General features: G+C 39.4%; 1 protein-coding gene across 1 annotated transcript in view; it reads right to left on the bottom strand.

The window, feature by feature from the left end:
- Positions 1-24,247, bottom strand: part of MOXD1 (monooxygenase DBH like 1) — a 103,421-nt gene extending 79,174 nt beyond the window's left edge. The window contains exon 1 of the mRNA XM_050787990.1: positions 23,953-24,247. Within this exon, the coding sequence (XP_050643947.1) occupies positions 23,953-24,216 (264 nt within the window). The 5' untranslated portion in view covers positions 24,217-24,247. The remainder of the gene's footprint in view (positions 1-23,952) is intronic.
- Between the last annotated feature and the right edge of the window lie 2,022 nt (positions 24,248-26,269).

Below are 26,269 nucleotides of genomic sequence, written 5' to 3'. Positions count from 1 at the left end.
ATTGTATTTGAAGAACTGATTGCTATGTTTGACTGAGAAAATGCAATATACAAGACAAAACCTCACATTGTCTATAAAAGTCATAGTCAAATAGATGGCATTTGGCATTTTTATTCCTAGCACCTTTGTATGGTAATTATCAAGTGTGCATGTATTTCCCATCCAGGGTACCACATCTAGATTTTCTTTAGTATCTTAAAATCCCAAATTATTGGCAATGCAGAGTCTAACTCACCTTTCTTCACAATGTTAACAATAACTACAGCTTCTTATATGCACCAGGCCCTGTTTGCACCTGTTACATGTATTAACTAAACTAATCTTCAAATCAAATCTATTAGATAAAACTATTTTTCTGTTTTACAGATGAAGATATCAAAGAACAAAGAGGCTAAGTGACTTGCCCAGGATTTACAGCTGATAAATGGAAAGGCAGGATTCAAACCCTGGCACTCTGGCCCCAGAGTCTGGATCCTTTTTCACTCATCTACAGTGCTGGCATAGGATGGGTACATTTATTTTTGTTTATTTTTTCTGTCTCCAGAAATTAGCTATGTCAGTTTTTCACATAAAATGTTACTTTTCTTCTGCCAAAGTTGAGGTTTGTCAAAATTCTTATTTTGAGAACTGGGTTGCAATTGTGAAAGCAATTTAAATGAAATACTCCTGTGAATCTGTGATTTTCCCATTTTTCATCACATAGATTTTCAATATGTAAATGAAATAACAATGTCTGTAGACAACGAGAAATTTCGATTAGTTAACTGTGCCTTTTCACTGAACTCATACTTCATTACATGATCCAAGCAATCAGTTTTTGCAATACAATACAAACTGTAATCAGTTCAAAGAGTAGAATAATTATCCGACTCTTGCAAATATGTTTCCAAAACCATTATTTCCACAAAATATCCAGTTGGTTTGCCAATTTTCCACTCATTCTATTTCCACTCAACAATAGCAACTCCTTCCAGCTATTCCACCTTTTTCTGGCTTTTCAGATAACTCAGTTATTAGAAAATGAGAGAAACTTTGCTCAACTTATATTGATGACCCCTTGCGCCATCTGCCCTGTGTAATCAAGTGAGTGCTTAATATTTAGAAAAGACAGCTGTCAATACTTTCAAAGTTCTGAACTCCTGGAAAAATGCAGTTGTCTGAAAGAAGCTCATATCTTCAACATTCCTGAAGGAAAATATGGTTGGATCTTATTTTAAATAAAATTTAAATATGAACTAACCTAACCACCATGGTAATTCCACTATAATTTTTCTCACAGGCTGGACGCAGTGGCTCATGCCTGTAATCCCAGCAATTTGGGAGGCCGAGGGGGTTGGATCACCTGAGGTTAGGAGTTTGAGACCAGCCTGGCCAACATGGTGAAACCCTGTCTCTGCTAAAAATACAAAAACTAGCTGGACGTGGTGGCAGGTGCCTGTATTCACAACTACACAGGAGACTGAGCTGAGGCAGGAGAATTGCTTGAACGTGGGAGGCAGAGGTTGCAGTGAGCCAAGTCTGCGTCATTGCACTCCAGCCTGGGTGACAAAAGCAAAACTTCATCTCAAAAAAAAAAAAAAAATTTTCACATTTTCTAACTTTGAGGTCCTATTTTGGAGGCAGATCTTCAGATCTGATTACAATACACCTTAGTTATCCAAATAATATTATTATTTAACATGTTTACTTCAGCTGGGCCCTTCTAATGGCTGGCAATCCATGTTAATCTCTTGCTATTTTCTGAAGACACCTCCCAAAACAAATATTCTAAACCTTCTCTATGCAAGATTCTGACATTTCCCCACCCTCAGCTTGTGATTACACATCTCAGTTTATTGAGAGAATTTCAGTTATGAGATATGAGAGCTCCCATTTTCATGCTTTTTATCCTAAAAAATATCTACTTCATGGAATAAAAATAACAATAATGGTTTTAAAAGAAAGCAGAAAAAGAGAAAAAAAAATAAAGAGACGATGGAATAAATAGAAAATAGATGTCAATGAAACATCACAATAGATTCTACAGACACTAAAAGGTTAATAATATTATGCTTATCTTGAAGCCAAATAATTGGATACTTCAGATGAGAAACAAAGTCCTGACAAGACAAAAACCAGCCAAAGTCATTCAGAATAACAGAGGTGCTCTGAATAGCCCTATAATCTACTCATGGGTAAAGACCTTCCTAAGAAAATTCTAGGCCAAGATGCTTTCACTGGGAATTTTACCAAATATTTAAGGAAGAGGTAATACCAACTGTTCACAAATTCTTCTAGAAAATGAAAGAGGACAGAACACTTCCTAACTTTCTTTCTTTCTTTCTTTTTTTTTTTTTTTTTTTTTTGAGACAGAGTTTCATTCTTGTTGCCCAGTCTGGAGTGCTGGAGTGCAATGACATGATCTCAGCTTGGCACGATCTCAGTTTACCGCAACCTCCACCTGCCGGGTTCCTAATTCTTTTTTTTATACCAGCATTATTTTGTCACCAAAATTAAAGACACTACCAAAAAAATTACACACCATATTACTCATGGACCTAGATGTGTATTTCCTTAAATATAGAAATAAAAATACTTCTTAGCAAATAGAAGCCAGCAACATAAAAAAAGAATAATACAGCACGATTGTGCAGAATTGTCTTAACATTAGAAAATCAATCAATACGACTTAGCACATCAAAAGTCTAAAAAAGAAAAACCATATGATGAACCCAATAAATGCAGAAAAAAACCAGTTGATAACATTCATTCACTGCAGAATGTCTCAGTAAACTAGCAATAGAAGGGCACTTCTTCAGCCCTTTAAAGGGCACCTATAAAAAACCTACAGCTAACATACTTGATGATAAAAGACTGAATTCTTCCCCTTAAGTTTAGGAACAAGTCCGAGAAACAAAGCAAGGCACATTCTCCACATGGAAAGCCCTACAGTGATTGTCCACCTTGAACAGTTTATTTCTGTTATTCCCTGGCTCTATTTTCACCTCCCATCCCCTAACTAAGGACCTCAAAGTTCTGTCCTTAAAATTATATTTCTGTCTTCATATTTCACCATTTGGGAATCTCATCTGCTCCAACAGTTACAAATCATTACCTTTATTCAGCATCACATATTCAAAAGTCTTTTTCACTTGGAAGTCTTATTGTCATTTCAAATGCAATAGATCCAAAATTGTATTCATATTTTACTTGTGTTCCTAAATTTCTTTAATTATACTGCCATTCTCCTAGCTATCTAAATTCAAAACTGTAGTCTTTATTTTTTTTTTCTTTTTTGAGACAGGGTCTCACTCTGTCATCCAGGCTGGAGTACAGTGGTGGAAACACAGCTCACTGCAGCCTCATCCTCCTGGTTTCAATTTTATTTCTTGTAGAGATGAGTTTTCACCATGTTGCCGAGGCTGGTCTCAAACTCTTGAGCTCAAGTGATCTACCTGCCTCAGTTTCCCAAAATTCTGGGATCACAGGTGTAAGCCACCATGCCCAACCTGTAGTTTTCTATCACTTCTTTCCTGTGACTCACATCTCCACACGTAGCCCCTGCTTCTATCAAGTCTTCCTTTGAAAATGAACCTACCTTTTATTTCTATTTCATTTTGACTTCTCCTATCTCCCACAGTCCACATTTACATACTCTGTCATAGTCTTCCTTGAAAAATCACTCTCAGCATGTCACTGCATTGTATTCAACTGTATATAGTACAAAGTCTGTAATTTAGAGTCCAGGTTTCCTCACATTGAGCCTAACCTGGCTTTCCAGGTTACCTATTATCAATCTCACCACAGCACCTGTACTAATTGCTCCCTTCAATTACTCTGCCTTTTCCCAGCTCTTTGCTTTTGTTCACATTCTTCTTCCCTATCCCCCCCACCCCACTGTCTTCATTCAACTAAGATATACTCTTCACTAACTCCACCTACTGAATCTCTTTTTTCTGCTAAGGCTCATGCTTCTATTTCCCCTATGAAGTTTTCCTTGATCATTCCAACCAGAAGTGATGATTCCCTCTCTGAATCCCTATTCCTCTATCTACATTCCCATGTAGCATGCAATCTATTCTAGGCATTGCCTTATCTTCTCAACCATGTGATAATTGCCTAGAATTAAAAAGTTAATCTGAGTATTTCAGTTATAAAGTTGTGCCTTTAGAATACTTATTTACACTGTCAATGGAACAAAAAAAAGCGGGGGAAGAAAATTATTTTCCCATTTGCTCTTAATTATATTTACACATGGTTAAGACCGGATATGGAATGTGTTTAACCAGATGCTAGAATGAGTTTAGGTCTGTATGATCTGCCATACAGACACATCTGGCACTGAAATCTGGGAATGTTATTGTGACCTTTTAGCTGCTACATGCACATGAATCTTAGGAGGCTGACATTAGTATTCAGAAAAAAGAGTTTATACATGCAACAACTATTTTAAATCCTTTTACACAAGGAGATAATACCCTACCTATTTTAAGTAAATAAGAAAAAAGAATAGATCTAAGAGGGAGAAGTCATGTTTCAGAAGGAATTCTGATGTTAATTTACATCCTCAATACCCAACGCAGTGACTGGCATGTTGAAGATGCTCAAGAAATACATGCACACACTTTGAAAAGGAGCGTCCTGCTTTTCTTTCTGTTAAATCTAAATAAGGAGATAATTTTGAAAGTAAAAGATAAAACACAAGAATCTATCATCTGATATTCACGGCTTTGTGGTACAGAAATAGTTTAACTTAATGGGACCAAAGTATTCCCCAGTAGTACCTTATTTCTTCTGTCCGTATTAAGAAAATACATGGACTGTAATCAAATACAGCTTTAATGCTGTCAATATTATACAAAAGAAGTGGTATATTGGCCAAACTTAAAAGCACAATTAAATGAAGTAAAAGAAGAGAAAAAGGCAAAAAAAAAAAAAAAAAAAAACCACCAAAAAACAACAACAAAAAAACCAAAACTGGAATCCTAAACTTCATAGCATTCAACTATTCTTGCCCGGAGGATGAAAAGCAGAAAAGAAAAGAGGGAAATAGAAGGAGAAAAAGAAAGCAAGCCACTGAAAGAATAGTCAGCAATAAAACCATCAGTCTTGAACCAGATTTAGATTGGTTAAAGCTGACAACAAGTGTTAAATGAGTTTAAGTTTCCTGACAGTCTGACAAAAGGATAAATGTTATTCAAGTGGATAATCAATGGATATGTTATTGTGTTACTATCATCCTCTAGGAAAAATACTAGAGAATGAAACAGACACAGTAAAACACTGACCAATTAAGAGTTCGAACACGGGTAAAGTCACTTAAAAGTTGATATTCACAAAACCATACTGGATAGTACTTAGGAGATATTTAAGAAAACTTCCTAGATCATTTTCACTACATTTGATTTCACCTTTAGAATTAGAACTAAATGACATTCTCACCCACTCCTCATTTTATTTAGCGAATAGAATCAAATGCAGCCCTATTATGCACTCATGGTAAAGGCCATTCCTCAGCTATCTTCCTATGGTGCTTTATATTCCAGGATTTTAGAAATAAAAATAGAAATGTTGATCACTGTGCACTCTTATTATTGTGGCCTGATATCACAGTCATTATAAAAATGTAATTGTATAATATATCTATTTAACATATCATATATGTATCATAAATATACAATATTGACAAAAGTCACTCCAATTAAGAATCATTAAAATTAGGCTTTATGTGGGTAAGAAGGATGGCGAGGATTCAGAGAATCATGATTCTGCATAAATTTTGTAAGAATTTAAGAAAAAAACATGTAGATTTTTTAAAAATGTAAATATAAAAGCTGATACACACAAGTCATTCTCACATTTATACAATATTAATTATCTGCAAAGTGAAATATACTTGAGGTAATGTTATTCTATACAAATGGCTTTATGTGGCTCTCAATCATATTCTAATTCAAATACTTTGATTTAGATCAGTTTCAATATGAATCATCACTGAGGTATGATTTTTGGTTTTGTGATTATGTTGATTATGTATTTAGCTTGTTTATACATATTTAGATAAAAATTACTTGTTACACCTGAAAATATGAGTCAATAATTAAATTCCAATAATAAAGCTAATTTTCAGTTGTTCCATAGACTATTACTCCTGAAACACGTTGTCACAAGATATTTTTTCTTTTGAACACTTCGTGCTTTGAAAAACGTATGAAATATATACTTGAGGTTTTGAAATGCTGTGTAGCAACAGTAACATAAATTGCCATCAGAAGCTGGTGGTAAGTTGACATCTATTATTTAGCATGATAGCATGAGTACTTGCTGTCACTTTCAAACTGAGATAACATATACCAAAAAACCTTGCTATGACCTCTTGTTTAAAAGTATGATGACACAGATGTTAAATTGATTCTCACTCATTGTTAGTCTGTTTTTCTCTCAAATAAAATCTGTGACTGGTGCTGTGTTACACAGGAGGAAGTAAAAACTCTTACGGGTGTAATGAAAGATATGAATAGACCTTGGCTGAGCTAGGAAAACTGAATGTAAGCACAGCTGCAGGGAGATTCTTGAGAAAAATGTTACCATCTATCATCATTTTCTTCAACAGGTGCTTGTAGTTTTTCTTTTTCTAAATCTCAAAAGCCTCGTTACTTCAAACATTTGTTTATAATATTAATTTCTATAATAAGTATTATGGTGGTTTAGTAATATTGATAGTATAATAATAAATATTTTGTATTAAAGGGAATCTTTGATCCTAAAATATCATCGAGCTGTATAAACAAATTATATAAACACAATCTTCAGAGTTCAATATAAGCTGATCTTAATAAGTTATTTCTTCACTAATCTTAGAAATTTAAGTGGAATGTCAAAATAGAAGGTGCTTACCTTTTGGAAACCACTTCAGATAAAGCTGAAACTGCCTGTGTCTAATAAGGGATCTGTTAAATACCTACCAAAATGCCAAAATATGAGCGCTGTAGCTAGTGTTCCAATGAGAAAGAGGCCCACCTGAGCAACCTGTTTGTTCTTTAAGTTGTTGTTCACCTAACAACAAACATCCTGAATTTTCTCCCATGCCAACTGTCTCATTTCAGTTGTCACGTAGGATAATGTAATACCTTGCTATAATTATAGAATCATGAAAGATACAGAATAAAATCAAATTTTTGACTCTTCATTTGGAATAATATATTTCAGCGGAAAAAACAATTTCAGACTACACCATGCGAGTAAGATGCTATTTTGCCTTCATCCTATCCTTCATCCTATCACCTTAATTTTTAAAACATTTGGATGATGGCTGGGCACAGTGGCTCACACTTGTAATCCCAGCACTTTGGGAGGCCAAGGCGGGCGGATCACCTGAGGTCAGGAGTTTGAGGCCAGCCTGGCCAACATAGTGAAACCCCATCTCTACTAAAAATACAAAAATTAGCTGGTCGTGGTGGTGTGCGCCTGTAATCCCAGCTCCTCAGTGGGGTGAGGCAGGAGAATCACTTGAACCCAGGAGGTGGAGGTTGCAGTAAGCTGAGATCATGCCACTGCAGTCCAACCTAGGCGACAGAGCGAGATTCTGTTTCAAAAAAAAAAAAAAAGAATTATCTTAACTGGTTATGTCTATTTTTTGCAAGGAACAAATTTTTAAGTTAAAACTAGTTCTTTTCCTCTCTCCCTTCCTTCCTTCCTTCCTCCTTCCTTCCTTCCTCCCTCCCTCCCTTCCTTTCCTCTGTCCTTTCTTCCTTCAACCCTCCCTCCCTCCCTTTCATTCTTCCTTTCTTCCTCCTTCTCCCCTCTCCTTTCTTTCCCCAGCATATACTTTATTGAGTGACTATTCTTCAGACCTTGTGTAGGCTTGAGGATACATGACTATACAGGGCAGTAGACAATGGAACTTATAGTTTAGTTGTGGGTGGGGGGGCAGACAATTTCTGAAGAAATTTAAATAATAAAATATCCAACAATGTTTAGAGAAATACTTACAGAAAAATAAAACAGAGATAACAGGTGAATCAGAAGGCTATTTCAGGGTGAGTGATCAGAAAAGTCACCACTGAGGCGATGATACTTAGGCTGAGACCACAATTAGGAACCGTCCATGCAATGTGTGGAGAAAGTAGTTTCCAGGAAGAGACAGTAGCTATTGAAAAGGGCCTGGACAGGAGGTTGGGTTATCCAGTGTGATGAAGCAAATAAAAGCTAGTGGGACTGAATTACAGTGCCCAAAGGGGTCCCTGAAGTTAGCAGAGATCAGATGAGGACCCAGACATTGTGATAACTTATATGCCATGGTAGGGAACTAAAAGCAGCAAGTGGCATAATGTATATCTATATCTGTATCTCTATATTTCTGTGGCTTCCATGTGAAGAATGAGGAGAAGAAGGAATAGGAGTGGTGGTTGGAAGACACTTAGGAGCCTGGCAGTGGTCCTGCAGGTTCAAGCTTGAGTGGTAGTATCACTGGAGAGAGGTAGGCAGGTGTTAGATTTAGTTTCGAGGAAGAGTCAATAGAACTTGAAGATCGGTTTTATATATTGGGTGAAGGAAGGAGCAGAAAGAAGGATGGCTCCTAATTTTTGACTGGAGCTAAAGCTAACAAGAAGTGCCATTTGTGAGATGGGGAAGCCTGGGAAGGAAACAGGTTGGAGTTAAGTCAGGTCAAGTTTCAGATGCCTACCTAGAGGGAAGGCCAGGAAGCAGAGAACATGTAGACCGTTCTTAGGTCAAAGCAATGCATCACTGGGGAGGGGCTCAGGACCTCGGAAACTTCACATTCAGCTTTGCTTTTGAAGCCCTCCACCTTCTTTTGAGTATATACCAGTCAGAAAACATTCTTTTCCCTCTTTTAATTATTTTTTCAGATTTCAAAACTTATATATAACAACTATAGAGAACTCAAAATATACTGAAATTATTATTATTATTATTAGTTATTATTTGAGACACAGTTTCACTCTATCGCACAGGCTGAAGTTCAGTGGCACGATCATGGCTCCCTGCAATCTCCACCTCCTGGGTTCAAGCAATTCTCGTACCTCAGTCTCCCAAGTAACTGGGATTACCCGTGCCCGCCACTATGCCTGGCTAATTTTTGTATTATTAGTAGAGGCAGGGTTTCACCATGTTGGCCAGGCTGGTCTCAAACTCTCGAACTCCTGACCTCAAGTGATCTGCCTGCCTTGGCCTCCCAAAGTGCTGGGGTTACAGGCATGAGCCAGTGCACCCAACAATATACTGAAATTAAAAACAGGAAAAGAGATGAAATACTCTCATAACCTTTGTAATGATTCAATGTATGTCTATCCAGAGACCAGGCGAACTTCTTGAGGCAGGTGAAAAAACAATATAGATAGTTTTATAGTTGTTAATGGCTTCCCCTCCATTCATTTCTTGAATAACCTGAAAGTGTAAAGGCAAAGTAATTTCAGCATCACACATAAGTTGGAAGATAGGCTGAAGGAAACTTAATTCCAGCTCCCACCAAAGGAGAATTTGTCTCAAAAATGTTTTAAGAAATGATCACATAGTGTTCAATACTTCCAGTGACAATGCTCATGATCTCACAATCTTACAAGGCAACCCACTCAATTTTAATAGCTCTGGTTGTCAGAAATGTATTCCCTATAGTAAGCTAAATTATTCTACTCTTTAATTATATTTATTGGGTCTTCTTTCTTCTGGGGCCTACTAAGTAGGAACTAATCCACCTTTCCTGAGCAAGACTGTCCACTACTACTCCAAAGACAATGACCATGTCTTTCTCGTTGTTCTTTCTCCAGGCAAAATATTGCCAGCTGTTTTTCATTCCTCAGGTTCTCAGATTTCCCAAGGTTTCAACCATCCTTGTAATTCTTTGATATGCTCCAGTTTATCCACATGTCCATTAAAAGCTGTTTCCAGAAGGAGTCCTCTGGTGTGGTCAGCCTAAGATAGGGTGCTATGTCAATATTACTTCCCTTGATATGAACAGTAGAATTTTAGGCTAATATTGCATTTATCAGTTTGGCAGCCACATTGTATTGAGCTAATACAATATGAGCTAATACTTAGAGCTTTTTCATATGAATTCCAGTTAAGTACAGTTTTATACTGTGTACATGCATGGATCATTTTTTAACAGAGTTGTTGAACTTTACTTGTATTCCCAATGAATTTTTAACTTTCAGTTTCCTTTTATTATTTTAGAATGTCACTATCTTTTAAGTCCTCATTATGTAATCTAATGTAGCTAGTCTATTAATAATGAGTTTGGAGCGGGGCACAGTAGCTTACACCTGTAATTCCACCCGAGGCAGGTGGATCATTTGAGGTCAGAAGTTTGAGACCAGCTTGGCCAACATGGTGAAACTCCATCTCTACTAAATATACAAAAATTAGCCAGGTTTGGTGGTGCACGCCTGTAATCCTAGCTACTCTGGAGGCTGAAGCAGGAGAATCATTTTAACCTGGGAAGTGGAGGTTGCAGTGACCTGAGATCGTGCCACTGCACTCCAGCCTGGCAAAAAAGTGAAACTCCATCTAAAAAAAAAAAAAAGAGTTTGGGGTATGGGTTTAAAATATTAATGATTACAACTAATTCAACTTTATTAGTGCATCCTCTATAAGGATATAGTGAGAAACCCTGCAAAATACCTTACTGTCACTCAGATGCACCTATATTTAATACCCTAATCTACAGGTCCAGCAAATCAAATGCAAAATAAAATGCAGTCTTGTATAATCTGTGTGTACTGAAACCATGCCGGTCTCTAGTGATTAATGATTACAAGGTGTTCACAAACCAATTACTTCAAGTTTCACTTCGAAGTTTTTTCAAAAATTACTATAATCTCTCCTACCTATACATTTAGTGCAGACCTTTTCCCTAAGTTCAAAAGCTGGAATATTTGTCTTCATCTGGTCTTCTGACCATCCTCTCATTACGCTAAGCAATTGATTCATTATAATATCTTGTATTTATTAAATATTTTCAGTGTGTCACACACTCTACTAAGAGTTTTACATGCCTATTTCATTTAATCCTCATGAAAGCCCATGCATTAAATATGATCTCCCTTCTTCACAGAAAGAAACTATCACTTAGGTTAAGGAGTTTGCCAAGGGCCATACAATGAATAAGTAGCAAGCAGTGCAGGGATTCATACCCAGTCTAGAAGATTTCCTGCTCTTCACTTCTCAGCAGATATTTCTTGAATACCTGCCAACCACATGGAATTATTCCTGGTACCTCTAGAAGATTTGGCAGCATTGACACAGTCATCAACTTGCAAATGTTCCTTCATACTCTAATAAGATACTAATTATCCACCACTGCTGTTACTCTTCCTCCTCCTCCCTCTGCAACTATAGCTTGAGGGCATTTCACTGCTTATTAGTAACCTTGGAGAATGGAGGCAAAAGGGAAGGGGTATCTATTTACATAACTGGAAAGACGCTGGAGAATTTTTCAGAATAAAAAGGGGGTCCATTTTGTTACTGTGAATTCTAATAAAAGATTTTGGAGAAGAATACTTCTCTTGGCTTAAATAAAAGCCTAGAATTACCTAGGACTTTCATTTACTAATGAAATGAACTAACATTGCTTTGACGCCCTGTGACCACACACAACTGTTAAATTTTAAACTCTGTGTGTGCAGTTATTCATGTTGCTTAGAAATAGAGCAGCTGGTACCGGTTGACAAAAGGTGTGTAGGAATGGGAGAGGGTTATGAGGATGAAAGAAAGACTCCTAGTTCAGAAAATTTTTAAACACACCTCTACCCTCAGTTCAACAATTGTTGTCTCAGTCCATAAATTATTATTATTATTTGGGGGACAGAGTCTTGCTCTGTTGCCCAGGCTGGAGTGCAGTGGTGCAATCACAGCTCACTACAGCCTCAAACTCCTGGCTTCAAGTGATCCTCCTGCCTCAACCTCCCGAGTAGCTGGGATTGTAAGTGTCAGTCACTGTGCCCAGCCTTCACTACATAAATTAGTGAAAATACTTACCCATTAAGCTTATCCTAGAAGAGTTTCCATGTCAGGAAAACCCAGCTTATTTTCCTATCTAAAAAAATAATCTTAAATGTGCAAGCACATGCTAGCCCTTGCTTAAAACATCAGATGGTCACTCTGAATGGCTGTGTATGGGAATCTTGCTTTGTATCCCCATGTCCTATGCCTGGAATTTTCCAGGCTTCTGCAGGTTGAGTTGCCTGATTCCCACCAAAGAACCTAACTACATAAGGTCAGTAGTTACTGTACTTGCCCCACATCAGAATCAAAGGAGAAACTTGAAAAATATATTAATGCCAGTGTCCACCTCCCAAGGATTGTGCTTTGACTGGTGGGGGACGGGGTTGCCTGGGCACTGGAATTATTAAAACATCTCCAAGTGATTCTAATGTGCAGATGAGCTTGAAATTTTGACATAGGAATAAAAAGTATCTTTCTCAGTTCTCACTTCTCTATTAACTCTGACTGCTCATGACTGGACTGCAGTCTGCCATAGCATGAACTCATCTTGGCCCTATCCAAAAGGATCTGGGTCTCCCAAGTACCAGGAGGCCTAGTGTCTACCTGGTTACATCTATCATGAGTTTCCTTTTATAAGTGAGATTTCAATGTATAAACTTCATAGGGGAAAAAAGGCAGAAATTTAGTTTTTCCTAAGAAACTTGAGACTTCAAAGTTTTAGTTTAAAAATTGTATGAAAGATGGAAATCTTCCCCAGATATACATTTTTTATTGATCTATCTTCTCAAAGGCCTTTAGCTCTTTAATATTATTGAAGATGAGAAAGAATACAGAACATAAGAGAAATACATCCATGCCTAGTACTAAGAAAGAAACTTCTATAAAATCACCAAGTCTCTAGATCAAAGCTTGAGCTTACTCTAGCTGAGCTTACTAAACATCTGTGTAACAATCCCACAGAAATAGAAAAGAGAGCTCATGCAGTTCAGACACATTTGAAAAAACATTAATTATATTTTCCTCAGGTAGGTAGTTTCCTGTATTCAAGGTCTACTGAGTTCTTTGATGCCCATGCCAGATAATCTTCTTCATAGTACATAATGCTTTGAATTGTACACACTATGGTTAACGTCGAAAGATAATCTTCAAAACTTGGGACACTTGTTTTCTTTCATGTTTTGAGTATCGGCACCCTAATCTCAAATAGCCACACAGACACACTGCTTATCACGTCACTCCGTTTTAATTATCTGCACAGCACTTAGCACTTTCTGATGTTTCTCTTGCTTATTTATTTGTTGACTGCTGCCACCCCACCCCCCACCACAATACGGGCTCCTTAATACCAATGGTTTTATCTCATTCAGTATCATGTCCCCAGCATCTAGAAGTGTTCAATAAATATTCAGTAAATATTCAGTAAATGAACATTCCAACATTCTGAGTATCTTCCTGAAACAGTCATATGACAGCCACAGATGATTTCTATGCTGTGTGACATGGAGCCCCAGGTTTATACACCTACGAAATGAGAGTAATAAGATATTGACCTCACAGGACTATCATGAGAATTGCATGAGGAAACACTGTAAGGACCTATCACAAGGTATGGCATATGATGAATGAAAAATCATAAACATCATGTTATGGAAATGTGTAAGTGTGCCATTTATAGTGGAATAAAAGCAGTAAGAGAAATGCCATGATTTCATTTTATGAATTTGTTTAAAATGTATCTGATTATACATGTTCTTTCACTATTTAGGAGGAAAATTAACATATGTTTTTATGTAAGTTACAGTTTGCTTTCAGGAGAAGAAGACCACCAAATTGGGCCTCAGAGGAATAAATCCAGGCTGCTGATCTGTATGGCCCTAGTAAGCCATTTAACAGTTACCTAAGGTTTGGTTTTCTCACCTGAAACATTGAAGGGAGAGGCAAGGAACAGTAGGAGGTTTGAGGGCAATCAACCAAAGTATGAGCTCTTAAGAGGCAGCAAGTAAATACACAAAACATCAATATTTAGCTCATAAAAGCAGGAATGGTGTCAAGATTTTCTCACAATGTTTGGCTAAATTAGACATAAGACAGACCTTCATAATAAATTAAATCTGATCCATACATTACTCGTATGATATTCAGATATATAATCCCTAGCTTACAGTTAATAAAAATTATCCATTTGAAATTATTTTTGCAGACATTTTTGCGTGTATGCTATATGGTGTCCTTATGAACAGCTTTTTTCCCTACTGAAATTTAACAAGTTAAAAAGAAATAGATTTAGAAGAAGCTTCCTGGAGAAATGTTTTTCCTGTTTAAAAGTTATTTACCAGTTATTTTTTTAAGTTACAATAAAAAGCATTGTGAGTCATCCATATGCAGTTTTTTAAATTACATATGGATCAAATACTTACAGAAACATGACAATGTGTAATAAATTCATCTCTTTCACCAGTAACTTTATTTTAACAGGGCTCTATTACAAATGAAAAAATCAATAAACCACCATTCAGTTTCTTTGAAGTAGACTCTTGCCTCTCCTTCCAACACTCCAGAAATATGCCATCGGTTGCCTAAAGCCTGAACTTTGTTTGTCAATTCAGGTGCATTGTTTCCTTAGCGGTTAGGTCTGCCTGTTTCCTCGGGCTAATTATGAAATCATCTGCTCTGCCAGTGAGAAGCATACAGCTGAAGAGCATCATCCTGTGTTCCAGCATTACTCTGGAGCATGTGTCCTTATTACTAATGCACAAAGCATGATGCTTGGAGAGGTCCCTTCGTTGTCTGGAAATCGGGGGGCATAATCCGAAGACTTATAAATATCTCTTAACAAAGCACCAGCTGAGCTGTGTCAGGGTTGCACACTCTCTTCATCTGTCCCTTACAGCCTTTCAATTTGCTTTCCAAACATTTCTTTGTTGCCGTTGGCTGGGGTGTGCTTAAAAGAAGCACATCGTTAACCACAAAGAATGCTGGCTGTTTTCTGTGATTTCAAATCAGTTCCAAGCACTTCCTCAGCAAGTGGCCCAGCAGCAATTACCCTGCTGCTGAAGGCACTTCGCATCACAGAAGGCCTCAGTTTTTGAGACAAGCAAGCAAGGCTGTAAGAAGTAATAACATATGTTTCAGTCTCCATTCACCGGCAATTTATACCCCCATAAGAAGGGTGAATCAATTTTTGTGCAAATTCAACAGGCATATTCAACAACGTAGCTCTCTTCTCTAATTCACACAAACTCAGCATTCATCAGCTGCATTACTTACCTCAAATGGGCACTCACAGTTGCTAAATGATTCGGGTGGGGGTAGAGTTGCTCTGTGTCAAAAAGGGGCAAACAACAAGGAAAGGACATGAATCCTTCAGGGCAATGAGAGTTGAGCTGATTCACTAAGACAAAATAGTGAGGTTTTGAAAAGCCAGTGCAAAAGGAGATGGCTTCCCACCTCACCCCGGCACTTCTGTGAAAGACGGTGTAGAAACTGACCTTGGCAGCATTCAAGGAAAATGTTTCCACAAGCATGAGCTGCTCCAGAACAACTTATCCAATAGATTATGCTGAGATAGGCTTCACTTTACAACCACACTTCTCTCTTTCTTTCCCATTTTGATCATACCTGTTAATATCCTCTTTGCAGAAATATCTCCAGAAGGAGTCAGAAAGATTAAAATGGGCAGTGCAGATTTCCATATGCCAGGTCCCTGGATATAGTTTTAAAGGGCCTGTGGCCTAAAGTAAAATCTGATTTCTTAACTCCACAAGTCCGCAGGTAAATGTCACACTGCCCTCTGGAGGTAGTCTCATTGGATCTAACCCCGAATTAGTGATTGCCAACTACTGAAAAATATATGGTTGCTGAATTTCGAAAGTCTTCTTCTAGGATGGAGAGGGTATGGAATAGTAGGACAGTTGAAAAATTACCAACTGCTTCCAACTCCTTGCGAACTGAGTGTATGTTTGTGTGTGTGTGTGTGTGTGTGTGTGTGTGTTTGTGTGTGTGTGTGTGTCAGAGAGAGAAGGGGGTGGGAAAGGAAAGGAGAATAAGTAAAGATTGCTCCCAATTTCAGTAGTGCCAAGATAGAATGGATGCCTGTAGACAGGTACTCAAAAGTGGTAGTAGGGAAGCTTCAAGATGGCTGACTAAATGCATCTGGTACTCACCTTTTCCAGGGAGATGAGCTAAAATAGCAATTAGATAATCACATTTTAAATAGATCATCTGAGACAGAATACTGGAATTCAACAGAGAAGTGATGGGAAGCACTGAAAGCAAGGAATAAAAAGGAAGCAAGGAAGCCAGCTTGGCTGGGATCAGCTGGGAACCTGGAGAGGCTCCTTAATGTGAGGAAAGGGTAAGTGAGAGACACCAAGTGGTCCACATGCCTGCCACAGAATTCTACAATGCTAGCCATAGGAGAGCCCCTGGACTCTCATGGGCCCTAAGACTCACAGAGAACTGCCTGGAGATCACACGACAGCATTGATCTAGAGAGGGAGCTCATGCTGAGTCCTACAAACCCCCAAGTCCTAAACAGCTGCAGCACAGTGCCATTATGAAAGCCCTGCCCCAGACACAATGTGTCCTGCCTGGGGGCCCAAGAGACCCTGCACCTCCATATCCCTGGTGCCCAACTGACACTCATCACTCACAGACACCACTGTTGGGCTGAGGCAGGAACCACTGGAAGTGACCTTGCCACCCCAACAAAAAGGCAGCTGTACATTTTCATGTGCCATCTGCAGGACTGAGGACCAGCTCGCCCAGTTAATCATGGACATCACCAAACCAGCACTGACCACGTGGGTTCCAGAAAGTTGTCCCACCACAGCTACTGCCATTGCCACAGCATACCTGCTACCCAGGAGTATGATAACGTGCCCGCCCTCCTGACCCACCCTGATATTCCCAACACCTAGAGAGGCTAATGCTCAACCCACTGCTGCCACCACTGAGGCCCAAAGATTGGCCCACCTAATGTCCTAGTTCCCAGCAAAACTTCACCACAACCTCCACTAATAATCACACCCTAAACCACTGAGGAAATCACAGACACCACTGACACTGTTTACAGCTGGAAAAATTACACAGAGACTATACAACCATCCACACCTAGAGTCAAGGCCAAAGTGCCCTACCCAGCCAATGCCACAGATAAATCTTCAAAAAATGTCATCCCCTATGAAAGCAAATTCAAAAAATTGGAGCAACCGTTACATCAGATGCACAAATGATAAATGTAAGGACACAAGAAACATGAAAAAAATAAGGAAATATGATATCTCCAAAGGCACACTATAATTATCCAGCAACAGATTCTCATCAAAAAGAAATTTAAGAAATACCCCCCAAGAAAGAATTCAAAATATTGATTCTAAAGAAGCTCAGTGAGATACAACAGAATACTGAAAAATAATGCAAAGAAACCAGAAAAACAATTCAGTAAATAAATGAGAAATTTACCAAAGAGGTAGATGTCATAAAAAAAGAGCCAACAAATTCTACAATGGAAGAATTCATTGAATTAAATACAAAATACATTCTAAAGCTTCAACAATAGATTAGATGAAGCAAAAGAAAGAATCTCAGAACTTGAAGACAGGTATTTTGAAATAACTCAGACAAAAATAAATAAAAATGATAAAAAAAAGAATGAGCAAAGCCTATATGACATCATAAAGTGACCAAATATTTGAATTTAGGATCTGAGAAGGTGAAGAGAAAATGAAGGAGTTAGAAAACCTATTTAACAAAACAATAGATAAAAACTTTCCAAGTCTTGCAAAAAACTTTAGACATCCAGAAACAAGAGGCTCAAAGGTCTCCAAATACATACAATTCAAAAAGTTCTTCTTCTCAGCACATTATAGTCAAAATATCAGAAGTCAAAAACACAGAGAAAACTCAAAAAAGCAAGAGAAAAGCATCAAGTCACTTATAAAGCTACCCCTATCAGACTAGACTAATAGCAGAAACCTTATAGACTAGGAAAGAAAGGGCCGATATATTCAAGATGTTGAAAAGAAAAAAAAAAAACTGCCAACCAAGTATACCATACCCAGAAAAGTTATTCTTCATAAAATGAAAGAGAAATGAAGTCTTTCCCAGACAAGCAAAAGCTGAGGGAGTTTATCACCACTAGACCAGATCTACAAGAAATGCCAAGGGAGTCCTACACTCAAAAGTGAAAGAACAATATCTAATATCATTAAAACACATGAAATATAAAAACTACTAGAGCAAACATACAAAGAAGGAAAAGACTAGAATGTTACCACTACAGAAAAGCCACAAAACCACAATAATGAAAAATAAGAGAGTAAGAAAGGAACAGAAGATACACAAAACAACTAGAAATCAATTAATAAAATATGAGGAATAAGCGCTCACATATCAATAATAACCCAGAATGTAAACAAATTAAAACTTTCACTTAAAAATACAGACTGGCTGAATGCATTAAAAAACATGACCTGACTATACACTGCTTTCCATACTCATCTCACCTGTAAAGTCACATACTAACTGAAATTAAAGGATGGAAAAATAACTTCCATGCAAACAAAAATCAAAAGTGAGCAAGAGTGGCTACACTCATATCAGGTAAAACATACCTTGAGTAAAAAACACTAAAAAGTGACAAACAAAGTCATCATGTAATGATAAAGGGATCAACTCAGCAAGAGCTGCATGTATATTTAGAAATACAACAATTCTAAATATATATGCAGTCAACACCAAAACATCCAGATCTATAAAGCAATTATTACTAGATCTAAAGGGAGTGATAGACTCCAATACAGTAATAGTTAGGAACTTTAACAGCCCACTCTCAGCATTAGACAGGTCATCTAAACAGAAAATTAACAAAGAAACATTGGATTTACATTGCACATTAGACTAAATGTACCTAACAGACATTTACAGAACATTTGATCCAACAGCTACAGAATATACATTCCTCTCATCAGCACATGCAACATTCCTTAGGACAGCCCATATGTTAGGACACAAAACAAGTCTCAATAAATTTTAAAAAATCAAAATCATACCAAGTATCTTCTCAGACCACAATGAAATAAAACTGGAAACCAATAACAAGAGGAACTTTGGAAACTGTGCAAATACATGAAAATTAAACAACATACTACTGAATGACCATTGGGTCAAAAAGAAATTAAAGAGGAAATCAAAAAAATTCTTAAAACAAATAAAATGTAAACATAATATATCAAAACCTATAGGGTGCAGTAAAAGCAGTGCTAAGAGGAAAGTTTATAGTAACAAACACCCACATCAAAAAGTAGACAGATTTCAAATAAACAATCTAATAATTCACCTAAAAAAACTAGAATAACAAGAAAAACCACAACCAAAATTAGTAGGAGAAAATAAATAATAAAGATCTGAGCAAAACTAAACAAAACAGAGACAAAAAAATACAAAGGATCAATAAAATGATGAAAATTAGTTTTTTTGAAAAGATTAACAAACTTGATAACTTGCTAGAACAACCAAGAAAAAAAGAAAGAATACCCAAATAAAATCAAAAATGAAAAAATAGACAGGTATAAGTGATACCAAAGAAATGCAACAGATTATCAGGGACTATTATGAACAACTATACACTCACAAACTAGAAAACCTAGAGGAAACAGATAAATTCCTTGACTCATACAACCTACCAAGACTGAATCAAGAAGAACTAAAAAACCTGAATAGACCAATGATGAGTAATGAGATTGAATCAGTAATAAAAAGTCTCTCCCAACATAGAAAGTACAAGACTTGGGGCTTCACTGCTGATTTCCCATGTAACTGTCTTCCAACGTGATGTTCAGATAAGAGTCTACATTCCCTCTTGAATCTAGTGGGCTTGTGACCACAGCGAAAGACTAAGTCATAAAAGGCTATACAGTTTCCACCTGGCCTCTTGGTTCCCTCTTGGGACCTGCCACTATGCTGTGACGAAGTCAAGCAGCCACACAGAGAGGCTATGATCCTACCACAGCACCAGGCAAGGTCCCTGCCCAGAGCCAACATCAACTGCCAGCCATAACTTCAAGGAAACAAGGCTTCATATCCTTCCAACCACCCACCTTGGAGTTGTCCCCACCAAATTTCGGACTTGTGAGCAAAAGAAATTTGTCATTGTGTTAAGCTACTCTGTATGGAGATGGTTTGTTACACAAGAATAGACAGCCAAAACAATGCGCAAGGCCCCCAATACTGTACCCATTTCCTGGCACAGAATAGAACTGGCCTAAAAAGAAATGGGACTTGCCTCTCTGCCTTTCATGAATTTTCATTACTTGGGTTGATTCTTTATTAACATTAGACTTTCTCTCCGAGTCCCAGATTAGGCTGTCTATGAGATATAACCCAGCTGAAATTGTGCGTGTGTGTGCACGCACACTATATGATGGTTGAATTGCTGCCAGTATTTAGTAATTAGATTTTTATATAAACACACACACACACACACACACACACACAGAGAGAGAGAGAGAGAGAGAGAGAGAGAGAAAGAGTAGAGAGAATCTAAATTTTTGTCTTCTCTCAAAAAAAAGAACAAACAGAAGATCTGGCAATACTGGATTTACATTCCCTTTTAACAGTAATTCGCTCACAAAACCCCCGGTTCCCTTGGTGCCATCTCCTCTCAGTTGCATTACATCCTGCCTGTTCCATTCAAGCTCTCATCACTCTTTTCTTTTTCACATTTTTTAATTTGTATCAATGTATGGGTTACAAGTACAGATTCTTTACACACGGAGATTGCATAGTGGTGAAGTCAGGGCTTTTAGTGTATCCATAACTCAAATAACATACATTGTACCAAATAGTAATTTCTATTCCTCCACACCTTCCCACTCCTTCACGCTTTTGAGTATTGTCTATCATTCCACACTCCACATCCTTGTGTACACATTATTTATCTCCCACTTATAAGCAAGAACATGCATCTAGTTTGTTTCACTTAAGATAATGGCTCCCAGTCACTCTTAGATTTATTTCCTTACATCTATAGACATTTGGGCTTGTGACCTCTATTAAGACAATGATTCTCTACCTGATCGATAAAAATTTACACTTACATAGTTCTCAAGGAGTTAACACCCTTTTGAAAAGAAGAGTTTAATATACTTAGAAAATAAAAGTCAGAATAATTTTTAAAAACTAAAGTTTTAGTTTAAAATTAAATTTAAAAGGATAAAATAAAATATATGCAAAAAAGCCACATGATGAGGTGACTAGGATAGCAACTTACGTTATTATCATACACCCTGGTGTAATTGTCCAACTCTTAGTGGCTGTTGTGCATATATTGATGCCCCAGAAGCCAGTGTTTTTTGTGTCATTTTTCTATATAAATGTTGTTCTCACCAGGAGCAAAATTGCATAAAACATAAAGTCTACAGTAGAATCAAATATGCTACATTTCAGAATCCTATTTATGGCCAGGCACGGTGGCTCATGCCTGTAATCCCAGCACTTTGCGAGGCTGAGGCGGGTGGATCACCTGAGGTCAAGAGCTTGAGACCAGCCTGGCCAACATGGTGAAACCCCGTCTCTACTAAAATACAAAAATTAGCCTGGCGTGGTGGCGGGCGCCTGTAATCCCACCTACTTGGGTGGCTGAGGCACAAGAATTGCTTGAACCTGGGAGGTGGAGGTTGCAGTGAGCCGAGATCGCACCACTGCACTCCAGACCGGGTGTGCGACAGAGCGAGACTCCGTCTCAAAAAAAAAGAAAAACAAAAGAGAATCCTATTCACTTTTTGGTATAGTTGCTGAAAATACCCTTCTCACACTAGTGTATGAAGAATCTTAAATAGTTTCTAGAGAGGAGATTGAATTTCGAGCATTGGAGAATGGAATCATTCTGCCTGAATAATAAAACTGAAATTGATACATTTATTTCATTTATAGTATTTGGTGTATTTCATCTTATTAAACAGATTTTAAGTAAACTGTCTTTCCATTCAATCGAATAGCATAATTTTAATGCATTTTATATGTCCTAAAATGAGTAGAATGTTTAGGGAAATGGAATGGTAAAATATGTCAGCCAAGTAAGAAAATGATCATCCTTTACGTGTAAAAATAATTTTATTTCCTTAGTAATAAAAATGGAGGCGAAATCCTATTTATTGCTCATTAAATGTATTGAGAATGCAGCCAGTCATAATTTATCTCATAGTGATGTGTATTCACTAATTACTTTAAGAAAATATCTATGTTTGAAAATCAGTCTAAAGAGTACTTAACTAAGTCCTATGCAATCTTTATGAAGAACCACCAACAGGGTGAAAACACTGAGTTTAACCAAGTTTATCTTTGTGGTGGGCCTATTATGGCACGTAGAATCAGAATTCTACTCGCGGCCTTTCATTTGACATACAGTTGGGTGGGCTTTCTAGAAATGCTACTCTTTGGGGGAAAATAATACGGAGTTAACATTCAAAGTGTGTCCCATTTTATAATATTAGTATAGTAAGAGTTACGCTCCCTTTTGTAGAATATGCAAGGAGAGTTAAGGGGCATACTATACTCCTCACCCTAAACAGTCAAAAAAATTTTTTTAAGAAAACGTTAAATAGGTATTTGTATAAGGTATTGTCTACTTTATATCACAGGAGAGTAAGTCATTCCCCTAGTGAGGCCTGCGTTTGTGGTCAAATACTTGGTTCATAAAGTTAATGTCTGAGATGCTGCAGGAGGAGAATATTTATACATCAGTGACTTCAGCAGAATGCAATCCTCATAAAACTTTATTTTATTGGAGTTGTAAAGTTACTTATTTGGGGGAAGAAACGATAAATTTATGAAAAAATAGACAATAGAGTGGTTTTGAACTTTTTATTTTTGTCACTTTATTTCCTGCCAGAGTTAACAGCTCAGTGCCAGAATCAGGGTTCAAATTTGATGGCATATCTCAGTCGAAAAGGTGTGGAAATCTAACCGAGAACTTGGGGATAAAATCACTAAGAAGTGCACTCTAAATCCACCGAGAGCACTGATTTAAATACTATCACAAAGCCTTAATGCAATGCCAGAACAATTCGGAGATTTCATCTGGATCAAGAGACTTTTAGCAAAGGCCAATATGTTCGGATGAATTTTTACGAGTAAAAAACCGTGTACATTCACCGTCATCCAAACATTGGTCACGATCAAACAAGGATGTCCAGGAAACCTAACCACCTAATCATTCTGGTCATCTCACAATCTCCTTCTTCCTTTTTTTTTTTTTTTTTTTCCTATTTAGTAAGGCACCCATGAACAGGCAAGGTGGTTACTTAGACTCCTTCAAAGCAATCAGCAGCGGTCAAATTGACTTTGTTGGTTATTAAAGTAAGCCAAAGTTTTGTCACTTCATAGGATATTTTGCCTGGGGACCTTCGATTTCGGTCTCTAAATGTGGCTTCCTGAACGTTCTCGGAATAGCAAAGTCCCTAAGCGATTCTTAGGGACCCTTCATTCTTCTGGATAATGGCGTAGCTGACATAGCTGACATCAGCCCCGCGCCTGGGGGCTCCAAAATAGCCACGATTTGTAAAGTTCTGAGATTTCTACTCCTAGATAGCAAGTCCGCGAAGTGCTAAAGCGCTCTGTCCCCTCCCTCCTCTGAGAGCTGTCTCGTTAGGTTCCCAAAGCCAAAGCCTAGGTCCTTCTCCCTTCCCATCAGGGATGAAGGGGGGTGTGTTGCAGGTGTGTAGGCTGGGGGGCGGGGGGCTCTATTAAGTGGGGCGCTGGGGACAGGAAAGTGTTCAAAGAAGGAAACCTGCCTGGGGTCACCCGGGCTCGGCTTCCCTACCGCGCGCCTTTTGGGGTCCGGGAGCGCAGGCGCTGCCCGCGGAGGTGAGAGTGAGCGTGTCTAGGGGCGCGGGGCTGCGCCGGGTGAGAGGGAGCTGCGGTCCCGGGGACGCCCCGCACCTGCGCCCTCGCTGGGGTCCGGACGGGACCGGGCTCGGCCGGGGGAGCTCCGGGAGGAGACGCGCTTACCTGGAGGTAGGGCCGCCCGTGGGCCACCCCGCCCACGACGATGTCGGCGGACGCCATGGCCCCGGTGGGCGAGAAACCGAAGCCCACGTAGCCTGCAGTGCGCACCTGGAGGCGGAAGGCGATCTGGCTGCCCCTCTGGCTCCAGTCCAGCCAGTACTTGCCCTCCGAGTCCAGGAGGGTCCGGTGCGGGTAGGTCCGGCCCGAGACCCCCGCCGCCACCCGGGGGAGCAACCCCCACAGCAGGAGCAGCGGCCAGCAACACATCCTCGGGCGCCTCCTGCCCGCTGGTACCGGCCTCCTGCCCGCTGGTACCGGCCTCCAGCCGCTGGGGAGTGAGGAGCAGAACGAGGAGCGGCGGCGGCGAGCGGGAGCCCAGGGACCGCCCCTCGGGCCGGCCGCGCGCCCGCCCGGGAGGGGCAGGACCCGCTCTCCCCGCCCCGGGCGGCTTGCAGGGCGCGCCCCGTCCGGTCCGGTCCCGTCCCGTCCCGTCGGGTCCCCGCCCTGCCAACTCTCACCCTGCCCGGCCGCCCGGCCCTTCCAGCGGATCCACCTGCCTCCCTCAACCCCTGACTTGGTCCCCGAAGTCGGGGTTCGGTGGGAAGGAAAGCGAGGGGCTTACCGGAAAGAAAGGGAGGAGGAGGCAGACGCTGACAGAGGAGAAAAGGGGGCCAGAGGCAGAAGGAAAAGGAGGAGGGCGAGAGAATCCTAGAGCGGGAAGAGCGTGGGCTCTGCGGGACGTGGGCGAGAGGTTCCCGGGGAAAGAATGGACATTGACGACAGAGAGCAAGTTTAGCCTGGAGGGGAGGAATGGAGTGAGCAAAGTGGGTAGTCTGGGGTGCGATGGACACAAAGCCCCGTCCAGGGTAACCTTCACGTTTCTGTATCCGTTGCTGTCGACTTTCCAGAGCCTTTGTTCCCAGTGACGTCCCTGCTTCCATGGAGGGACACAGTTCACCTTCCCCCACCCCGCTTCCAGCATTTCTTTCACCCTCCCACCCTGCGGGGCCCCAGAGCTTGCTCCTCACAGCAGGAGTTGGAGCCCTGATGCTTGCCTTCACCTAGATTTTGTTTGGTTTGGTTTGGCGTTGATGGGACAAAGTCAGCCAAACTACTTTGCCATCAGCAGAGAAGGTAAGGGGTGAATCGTCATTTGAGAGTTATATTTTAATTTAACATTCTCTTTTCTTGCTATTCCAAGTTCTGACCATAACCATGTTTATCAAAATATGTTTTGTTTTGGTTTGCCTCTACCTTTGACCACTCCTGTCAATGCTAAATACAATATGGCCACTAAACTTTACCTTGCTTATTTATTCCTTTATTTATAATCTGCCAAGTTTCCAAAAAAGTTTGAAAGTTTGTATCTATAAAAATACAAACAATGCAAAATAGAAAAACAAATAAGAGAGAATATCAGATGAGAAATATGGGTAAGAAGAGCAGGCGCCACACTAGCCACCTTCACTCCTCATTCACTCTCCTCACCTCGTATTTCAGCCTATTTTTCCCCCTACTTATCTTTTCCCAAAACTTTTCCAAAGTTACCGTCTTGCATCTAATCTATATTCTTCTAAAGATACAGGAATATTTAACCATGTCTGGAAGGTGACCTGTAGGTGGATCTGCTTACCAAAGTGCTCAGGGGCTTGCCTGGGAAGGGACTTTTCCCAAGGAGTGATTGGATTAAGGTCCGCAGGGCTGGCCAATGGCAATAGGCCAGCATCAGAGAAGAGTGATGTTGGAACCTCAAAATAAAATGAGAAATAAAAGAGCCTGCAAAGCCTTACAAGAACTGGGCATGGAGACTGTGAAATATAAGTAGCTGGTGCCTCACCTCCACCAGGACCCACTGGGCAACTGTCAAGGGCAGTAACAGCCATACAGCAATGTAAGGGTGGCAACCTTAGAATTGGGTTTCTACAAGCACCGCACCAGGGACTTGGCTTCAGCCATAAAGAAAGGAAGGAGGATATGGAGAGAAAGAGGAACAAAACAGGGGGAACGCAGTCCCAGAGGAGTGGCTCATGGCACCAAGTGGGACACACTCACTATCCTGGGCAGGGATTTTGGGAAAGTTAAATTACTGCAGAGTGATTAAAGGCAAACTTTCTGTTTTGTGACTCTACTTTTATTCCTAGCTTAGAGGAACCTGGAACAAGCACATTGCTACATCTGCTTCCTAGGGTTCATTATATAAACCCCAAAATCACATCTATTAGGACATTTTGTCTGCTTATTAAAACAAAAAGAGATCATGCCTTCCAGAATTCTTCCCCCATGAACTGTTTTAGCTTTGCCTTCCATCACTTCCATCTCA

Source organism: Macaca thibetana, chromosome 4 (genome assembly GCF_024542745.1).
Source record: "Macaca thibetana thibetana isolate TM-01 chromosome 4, ASM2454274v1, whole genome shotgun sequence".
Lineage (NCBI taxonomy): Eukaryota > Metazoa > Chordata > Mammalia > Primates > Cercopithecidae > Macaca > Macaca thibetana.
Note: the sequence above shows the minus strand (reverse complement) of the source record. Positions and strands in the feature narration are given on the sequence as shown.